At 42.9% G+C, this 9,329-nt stretch overlaps 3 protein-coding genes across 3 annotated transcripts in view; all 3 read left to right on the forward strand.

Annotated features, from left to right (window-relative positions):
• The window catches only part of LOC126400085 (neurogenic differentiation factor 2-like), a 130,834-nt gene that overhangs the window by 46,223 nt on the left and 75,282 nt on the right, over nucleotides 1–9,329 (forward strand). The window lies entirely within an intron of this gene.
• On the forward strand, nucleotides 2,336–4,118 carry crygmxl2 (crystallin, gamma MX, like 2). Its single transcript, XM_050060548.1, has 3 exons — nucleotides 2,336–2,491; nucleotides 3,082–3,324; nucleotides 3,797–4,118. Exons 1-3 carry the CDS (start codon nucleotides 2,483–2,485, stop codon nucleotides 4,070–4,072), a joined length of 528 nt encoding a protein of 175 aa, XP_049916505.1. The 5' UTR covers nucleotides 2,336–2,482; the 3' UTR covers nucleotides 4,073–4,118.
• On the forward strand, nucleotides 4,470–6,509 carry crygmx (crystallin, gamma MX). Its single transcript, XM_050060549.1, has 3 exons — nucleotides 4,470–4,621; nucleotides 5,325–5,567; nucleotides 5,889–6,509. The coding sequence occupies exons 1-3, from the start codon at nucleotides 4,613–4,615 to the stop codon at nucleotides 6,162–6,164; spliced, it is 528 nt and encodes a 175-aa protein (XP_049916506.1). The 5' UTR covers nucleotides 4,470–4,612; the 3' UTR covers nucleotides 6,165–6,509.

Consider the following 9,329-nt stretch of genomic DNA (forward strand, 5'->3'; position numbering starts at 1 on the left):
ACATTTTCAGCACCAGATTAGCCAGTTCTCAGGAGCAAAACTCACATAGACCCCCTTGTTTACACCTCAGTACCACAGTGTTTTTGTAATGACTGTTCAGTAAAAAGAGCACACTGGAGGCACTGCAAGCACGGCTGCTCTCCTATCTCTCCCTACAACATTTTAGGGGTGAGACTTATTGTATATAGCAGGGTCAGAGAGACCGTGGTTTGGATTAAGGGAATATGATTTGTTTTGAATTGAAAGAAGTCTCCTCTGACCTGAAATGTGTTTTACTGAGCGAATTGCACATTCACATTCTAATTAGGTATCAGCTTACACGAATGGGTTTTTCGTTTGGAAGCCGGATAGATGAAAAAGGTTGCAAGTTAACTAGTGCTGGGGCTGCTATCTGTCAAAGTTTTCTCCCATCTCTGTGGGGTGCACATCAATCACAGAGGTCCCCAACTGACAGTCATTCTGCGGGCTAATAGTGTCGTCATCTCCCACGCGATTACACAGATTGCACAATGAGATCCTCGGACACAATGGAGCTGCAAATCTAGCCCCCCACTCTGTTCCCTTCTCCTTTCCTTTTCTTCCATCATTCCGAGATGAAGAGTGGAATGCTCCACAGCGGGTAGCTTTCTTCTCCTCCGGGGGGAACTGAGGAAGCAGGCAAGGGCCTCTGTGATGTTACTTTCCCTTCAGGGTGGGGAGGAGATGTCTTGTAGCGCAGCTAAAGATGATCATTTGAGAGCCTGTGAAACAAGGTTCCCCTCTGGAAGCCACAGAGACGTGGGGAGAGCCAGGGTCCCAGCTAATGAGTTAGGGTTAGCTGATGTTCCTCGGTGATGAAAACGAGAACAGTGACATGATGGTAGTGGTGGTTTTTCCCCCCCAGTTTAGGCATTGTATTGCAACTTTGTTACATGAATCTCTGAATGCAAAGGTCAGAGGCCAGCATTGGAGGTGGTAGAGTCCTGCTGAAAGACACCTTAGAGAAGCAAACGCTTGCTCCTGCACCACGCAGAGCTTGAACATGTGCTATCCAGCCAGCTGCTGCCCTCTCGCATCAAGGCCCAGTACAAAGATTCCACATTTAATAGGCGTGATGAAAGAAATCATTAATCTATGACTGAACGTATGAGGAAAATCTAAACATTTGTTTCTTATATGCTCTGATAAAACCTTTCCTCCTGGAGTAAATATTTGCTGGAGAAACTCACAAAACAAAACAACATCCCATCTGATAATCAGCCACAATTACGCTGCACACTGTGATGAAAGGATATCAATGATCTACTTATGTCATAGAAAAAGAGTGCAGCTTCAAACATGAAAGCCATTGAAGCCGATGAGAGTTTCAAGTCAATGAATGATCAAAGAAGCAAAAGCTTATCAACACTGTTCCTTAACACTGAAACAGTGTCATATGGCTGTGGATATGCTTCCACAGTTGCAGTGTTTTTGCCCAGGAACATAATGGCTATTGTGCTTTCTGAAACTATTTGCCTTTTTCACACAGTTGAAGCTGCAAAAAGCGCACAAAGTGGAGAGGGGGCACGAGCCCTTTATCCCGATGAAAGGCTAAAGGATGAGACTGACCTTTCTGGCATCAGCTGGGCTTTGGGAACACAATACATGGCGGCAACTCTTTCTGGCCTTTTCCCCTTCAGCTCTGGGCTATGCTTACAAGCCAAAGACTCAAGTCCAAACATCTATCATTTTATACAAAGACTCAAACACACAGATGCCCCAAACCCCTCCTTTTACATCACACAAACACACACACATACACACACTGAGCAGTTCTGTCTGTACATCTGCAAACAGACCGGTCTCGTCTGGCATCATAGTACAACTGCAGGCTATGGAAGCAAAGAGAGACAACATATCACTGTAGATTACATCAACACAAAAGCTTGACTCAGTCCACAGTATCAACACCACTCTCCTTTAACAGGAATTGAATAACAATTACATGGCGACCTGAACACTCAGGGAATCATAACTTACTTAAAACGCGACTGAATGAAAAGTAACGTTTGCCACACATGCAAGACATGAAATGAAAATCCTGACATGGTTAAGTACTAGTTTAGAGAGTGCCCCCCAAAAATGACCTAACCCACTGAACACTTTAAAAGCTTTGTTGCTGGGGGGCCACATACCTAAAGGGCCTTTGTGTGATATTTCAAAAGGCTGCATCAAAAAGGTCATGGGGAAACAAGGGTCATACAAACACAGAACAGCACTTGTGTGGTGTTCAGTTTTTTTTTTTTTTTTGGCCAGGGGTGGGGGGGGGTTGTCAATTCTATAGGTAAACTCTAGCAGACAGGAGATAAGGTACCCGTGGGCTGTCGGACAAAGGGAACAGTAGTTCTGAAAAGGTAAAGAGTAGTAGTCCCTGACGTGTCAGAGGCCTCATCGTCAGTGGGAGAGTATAAAAGGACCTGCAAGTGTGTGCTATGGTGCGCTAAACATCCACAGTCCTGCAACCATGGGAAAGGTATGAGCTCACATGTAATATGGCAACAGCTTTGACGGAGAGGCGAAGAAGGAAAATGGCAGGGAACATGTGTCAGGTGTTGTAACAGGGAAAGAGAATGCAGCAAAGGGGGAAGAGAGATACTCAGAAATGACTGATTCAAGTAAAAATATTAGCTATAGAAATATAGGGTGGACTGCTAACTTCTGAGGACTTAATTTAAGGGGGGAAAACACACTTAGAGGTGTTTAAAATGGAAGGTTTAGCAATTATATGGCATCCAATCATGACAGATTCATTGTAGTTGTATGACAGTAACAACAAAGTTGACAGCATCTTCAGATTGGACGAGCGTTCGATGAGTTCTTTAAATAAAAGTCAGCTCAAACAATAGTTTCAATCGCCTTGATTTTCACCTGTCAAGCTCGGAAAATAATATACAAGTGTATACTGCAGACAGGAGAGGCTTGTTCACTCGAAGGACTCATGAAAAAGTAATTGTTCAAGGGAGAGCAGTGTCCCCTACAGTCCTTCCATGAACATTGCAACTGGTGCATTTACATGCCTGAGATTATATTGAGTGATATGTGCTTCTCTCTGACTTTTTTTAGATAATTTTCTACGAAGGCCGCAACTTCCAGGGCCGCCACTGGGAGTGCAGCAGCGACTGCATGGACACCTTCAGGCACTTCAACTGCTGCAACTCCATCCGTGTCAGCGGCGGGCACTGGGTGGCCTACGAGAAGCCCCACTACATGGGCTACCAGTACATCATCGGCCCTGGCGAGTACGCCGACTACCACTGCTGGATGGGCTTCAACAATTGCATCCGCTCCTGCCAGATGTACCCCCCTGTAAGTCAATCAAACAGACAGATAGGATTGGTAGTCCCCCCCCCACCCTCCAACCTACCCCCGCCGCTCACCTTGTACATCAAATGCCGCTTTAGAAATGGATGTCAATCACCGGCCTTTTGATGTCATTAACAGATACTCAGGCAGGTCATAGCATAAAAGTGTCTGTTGCAAGGCCCACAAGGAGACCCAGTCAGCCTTTAAAAGGAATATGATACACCCCCCATAAGACTTGGTGCCTTCATTCTAATTCTGTTAGCCACATTGAGTGTTTCTGGCAGTTAAGGAAGGGCGGGGGGGAATCAAATTCTGTCATGCTCCGAAAGAGTTGTAGCTTATTCTCATCTGTAGTTACTTAAGGAAGTAGTACTCACTTGAATTCAAGATACTAGCTCGGGGCTGAAAGCAAAGTGCTCTCTAGGGTTCTACCTAAATAGCATAATAATCATGCTCTGGTTTATTTTACACACAGTATAGAGGATCCTACAGGATGAGGATCTACAACAGGCCCGACATGATGGGACAGACAATGGAGTTCATGGATGACTGCCCCAACGTGTATGATCGCTTCCGCTTCCGTGACATTTACTCCTGCAACATCATGGAGGGTTTCTGGATCTTCTATGAGCACCCCAACTACAGGGGACGCCAGTATTTCATGCGCCCCGGAGAGTACAGGGCCTGTGGTGACTGGGGCTGCCACAACCCCATGGTGGGCTCATTCAGGAGGATGAGGACTGTCATGTAAAGTCTACCCATGCGCAGATCGAATTAAAAACTTGATTTTCAAATAACCGTGTGTTCTGTGAGTTTATTTGAACAAATCCATGCAACATTTAAACACAAGTCTGAAGTATAATAACACTCACTGGTCAAGCAGCTCATTTGCTTCCTGTTTAAAAAGCCTGCTGCTCCTTAATGATCTATATCACTGTCAAACACCTACTGCAACAAACCAAACCTTTCCTCTTTGCTGCCCTGCCTGTGCGAACAGTCCGTGCGTAGGTTTCTGGCTGTCATGCCAATAAAGGCAGATGTTGCAACTCTTATTGTGGCCCTTTGAGAAAGTGCAGTTGTACAGTATTTTCCATAGACGACCAGAGCTTTGACAGAGACAAAGCGGCCGCTGCAGCTCACCAGTCCTATAGTGTTCGGCCGTCTATACAGCCTGCTGTGCTGACACGACAAAGCATTGTTCCACATTTGCAAAGCCCTGATCCCAGCAGGGTCTATAAAGAGGTCTGGTACAGCCCGACATCTGGTCTGGTCTGAACTTAACACAGTTACAATGGGCAAGGTAAGCATGCAATTTCAAATCTATACAGTAAAAGCAGCTTAAACGGTCTGATGTGTAGTGTTTATAATTTGTATCTAAGGGGTAAAAAATGGCAGTTAATTCTCAAACTTCTGTGGGTAGAAATGTGATAGTCAGTAGCTCTAAAGGATTGTTTACCATAATTATAACATGAAGGGAAATTGCGGTAAATTTTTAATCAATAGAATTAAATAACATGCTAAATAAAAGCTGCATAATAAGAGCATTATTATACTTAAATCATAGCATTGTCTTCTGTTGAAGACTGTAAAAAAATTGCAATTATTCAACTGAGCTTGGAGTGAATTAATTCCTGTAAAAATAGGCCAAGACTTTTTCTTTTCATTAAAATATACCACATGCTTTTCTGTATTGTGTTAAACTTTGCTTCTGGTACATCATTCGGGACATATTTTTCAAACTCCCTTAAGCTCATCTATTCCAAAATTCTTCACTTGTAGTTATTCTGTACAAAAACTTTGTTGGATAAAGCCAACTTGCAAACCTGGCTCAGAATACCAAATGGTTATGGTTATGAAACTAAATGAGACTAAAAGTTCAAGTTATTATTGTGTTAAGTGTCTGAAGAGCTGGAGGACACAATTATTCATGCATAAACAGTGTGTAATAGTTTGTCTTTAGCATAGCCCTGTGGTGATTATGTCTGCCCATCCATCACTTGCAGATTATCTTCTACGAAGACAGGAACTTCCAGGGTCGTCACTACGAGTGCAGTAGTGACTGTCCTGAGATGCAAAACCACTTCAGCCGCTGCAACTCGATAAAGGTGGACAGCGGTTGTTGGGTTGCCTACGAGAAGCCCAATTATGGCGGCTACCAGTATATGCTGCACAAGGGCGAGTATCCCGACTACCAACGCTGGGCAGGCTTCAATGACTGCATCCGCTCCTGCCGTATGGTGCCACCTGTGAGTTTTTAACTGATGCCTTACCCTGTTTGCAGCAGAGTTTTCACTAAAGCCTTTCTGTAGAAGTGCCAGTTTGGGATCATTTAGTTCTCGAGCCTAGTCCTGCTGTTTTCACCAGTCTGTGCCAGTACCTGTGGCTATTTTAAAGCATCTCTTTCTAGCTTGACCTGTAACTGCAGTGAAAAAAGTGTCAAGAAATAAAGAAAACTATAGACTGGGTCATTGGATCACAACAAGTTTAGTGCAGGAAAAAAGTTTGTTATTCTACTGTGGTTATATAAAGTTAAATGTCAGCGTCATCTCTCATAATTTCATCCCTAGTATAACGGGAACTACAGGATGAAGATCTTTGAGCGCTCTGACTTTGGAGGCCAGAATCTGGAGCTAATGGATGACTGCCCAGATCTGCACGAGCGTTTCCATACCCGTGACATCTCCTCCGTCAATGTCATGGAGGGCTACTGGATGCTGCATGAACACCCCAATTACAGGGGACGCCAGTACTTCTTGCGTCCTGGAGAGTACAGGAGGCACAGCGAGTGGGGAAGCACCAGCCCCACCATCGGATCTCTGAGACGTGTCACTGAGGTCAACTGATTCCCGGCATCTTCTTTTTTTTACCCTTATTGAGCCCCACTGTCAAACATCCCACCCTCTTGTCCCCCCTAATGCCAGCACTGTTTCAGTGTGGTCTCAACATTGTGGTGTCCAAACCTGAAATCATACGGAGGGTTTTGGTGCGTTTGATGTTGGGTTCTGGTTTTGTTGGGTTGCTTTGCATTGTTGGGTAAAGTTCCTCCCCAACTCAAGCAATGCTCAATAAATAGTGATGATCTTTTTTGCTTTGGTCGTCCCAGAGCAAAATGGTTTGCCTCGCCAGGTCCCCAACCTCTTGTCCTACTGGAATCACAATAAAAGAAAACTTGATGAAAGTCAACTAAAGGGAGCCTTTGTTAATTTTCTATTGACTACTACAGCTGTCACTATAAAAAGATCAGGGGGATATGGCTTTTCATAAATCTGAGGAATATTTTCTCTTTAGTATGGTGATTGAACTTTCATCAGGCCACAGAGTTAGATAGAAGTGTAACCACCGAGGTCCTAGACCAAGACCGAGAGTTTCTACAGTTTGCCGTGATAGCGTCATTCCACATACACAAAGAAAAATTATCAAGGAAACAGAAGCTTATTCTTTGAAGTTCAATATTAAAGACCAAAAAAGGGTATCTGAGGATGAGCATGTAGGAGTCTTTATGAGATCACATGGTACAGAGTAAGCGCGTTGAGTCCATGAAAGATGCCCATATTAGATCCACATCACAGGGCCAGTGCCAACTCAAAGAGTTAGAGTCAAAGTGGCCTGGTATTAGCCCCAAGCATCAAGCTCTCTCAGAACAAAAAACAAAACCCAGTCCACATCCCTGCTCATGCATTTTTCATCAGCCCAAGATACTGAACCCTTTCAGAAATAAATATCAATTATTGAAATTGTTAATTAGACGCTGCGTAATTGGCAAAGATACACATGAATAAATAACTTTGACCATTAATTATTGATTCAAAAAAATTTGAAGCCCAGCGGGGAGTGCATTTGAGAGTCTCTTAAGATCAAGCACAACAAGAAATATGAGTTTTGGCCTTGAGTAATGTCCAATTAAAGGATTGTCAGCTTTGCTGTACAAGTCCGGTGATTTGCCCTCATCATCCTTTTCATATCTGTGGACAACAATACCCAGCAGACAACACATCAACAGGGTGCAACATGGGATCTGATCAGCTGGAGTCTGGGGGCAATGCCAGATAAGAGATGAGAGGAAACTTACAGGCTGCCAGGCCTCAGCCTTAAATGGAAGCTAATCTCAGGTCATGAAGGGGCAGCGGCTTCAAATATTAACCAAATTCAGGAAGCACTGTAGACTTCCACGAAGAAAACAAGTCTGTGGTCATTTATGTTTCAAGTTTACGGTTAAAACCCTGCAAACTTCACACAAAAACAACAGTAAAGGCAAATAACCTAAACTCTGCAAACTTAATAAAATATTCAGTACAGTTGTGATGCAAAATCTACTGCATTTTCTACTTATAGCATCATTGAAATCCTTAGTTCAGTTAGTTTTAAGGAGCCATAAAGTTGGAACATGAGCAGAGGACAAAACTGGGGTGATCAAAAACAGCATGAAGATATAAATTAGGTTCATGACTTGGATTCAAATGTGTATAGCTGCTAATAGTAGCAGATAATATTTTTAAGCACTGACCCCTCGGTGCACCGAGCCTTAATTTTGGTCGACAAAGTACATTTTTTGTGGCCCAAATGTAAACTTATATAAAAACAATAGCTCACAGAAAACGTAATGTTAAGGTTTTATGTTTATCTTAACAGAAACTCTCCTGCTGTGTTTAGTTACGTCAGCTGTTACCTCTATTAGCTCGGTTAGCAGTTAGTTCTATTAGCTCAGGTAGCTGTTAGCTCTATTAGCTCGGTTAGCTGTTAGCTTTATTAGTTCAGTTAACTGTAGCTCTATTAGCCCAGTTATAGGTTAACTCTATTAACTCAGTCAGTTGTTAGCGCTTTTAGGTCAGTTATAGGCTAGTTCTATGAGCTCCGTCAGCTGTTAGCTGAAAGCAAATGTAAACTTATATATTAAAAAAAAAAAAAAGAAAAGCTTACAGAAAAAGTAATGTTTAATGTTTCATGTTTCTCAACAGAAACTTCAGAAATTAGCTGTTAGCTCTATTAGCTGAATTAGCTGTTAGCTCTATTATCTCAGTTAGCTGTTAGCTCTATTAGCAGTTAGTTCCCTCAGGCAAACACACTGCAGAACCCTGCTGCCCACAGGCTGCTAACAGCTTACTAGCTCTCCTCCCAGTGATAACAGCGCTCTGTTGTGCTACGTTGTAGTCGCTCATTTGCTAAGTGAGTTTGGCTATTCATACATAGAAAAATTTCTTCGTCCCTGAGGCAATTCTGGGAAGATCTCTGTTCTGACCAAACACATTTTCAATCATCACCGTGATGGCGGGACGCCGATAATCTTGAGCCCTGGCTAGCCGACGACGAGTACTGTTTGCGGTTTTCGTTGAGGGTTGAATTAAAAGGTCATTTTAGAGGGCATTTTATTTACTGTATTTAACCTTTATATAGACAGGTGACCTCAATGAGACACGTAGTTTCATTCTCAAGAGAGACCCAATAAATCTGTGGCCAATCTGGATTTAACAGAGAATTTTGAGAACCTGATACACAGGGTTGCAGTTTATTGCCAATATGTGATCATTTCAATGCAAAATCCACTACTCAGCAGAGGCAATTCAGTCAGTAACCTGACAATGGAAGCCTTCCACATCACAACAAAACACTCCTAAGTGTCCTGTTATTTCTTAAGTAGAAAACTGGTGATAATGCAGCAACTGGGTATACACACTTACACCTGAACAGCTGCTGATATTGTAGCAAACAACTTTGATGCATGTGATATTGCAAAATACAATCCTATGAAACACCACGGATCAAAGAGGCAATACTCAATGTCCCTGGATTGTTCCATCTCTACCTCAAGTCATTTAGATGATATTTTCAATCGCTTCACACATAAAAAGGACAAAAGAGTGAGATCCGAGTTTTGTCTCCCTCTTCATCTCTGAACCCTTTGGACTCTGTGATGGGAAGCTGATTGAAGGGTAAGTAGTGCGTTTTAGAGAATGAATTCTTTAGATGCTGGAAGAGAGAAAGAAAAACGAAAGAAACAGAGAAACCCAGAG

This window comes from Epinephelus moara, chromosome 13 (assembly GCF_006386435.1).
Source record: "Epinephelus moara isolate mb chromosome 13, YSFRI_EMoa_1.0, whole genome shotgun sequence".
Classification (NCBI taxonomy): Eukaryota; Metazoa; Chordata; class Actinopteri; order Perciformes; family Serranidae; genus Epinephelus; species Epinephelus moara.

What these genes read in the sequence shown, in the direction of transcription:
- crygmx (XM_050060549.1), top strand. An exon ending in CCTGCCGTATGGTGCCACCT is followed by an intron (nt 5,568 to 5,888) that starts GTGAGTTTTTAA and finishes TTTCATCCCTAG; the next exon opens with TATAACGGGAACTACAGGAT.
- crygmxl2 (XM_050060548.1), top strand. An exon ending in CCTGCCAGATGTACCCCCCT is followed by an intron (nt 3,325 to 3,796) that starts GTAAGTCAATCA and finishes TTTTACACACAG; the next exon opens with TATAGAGGATCCTACAGGAT.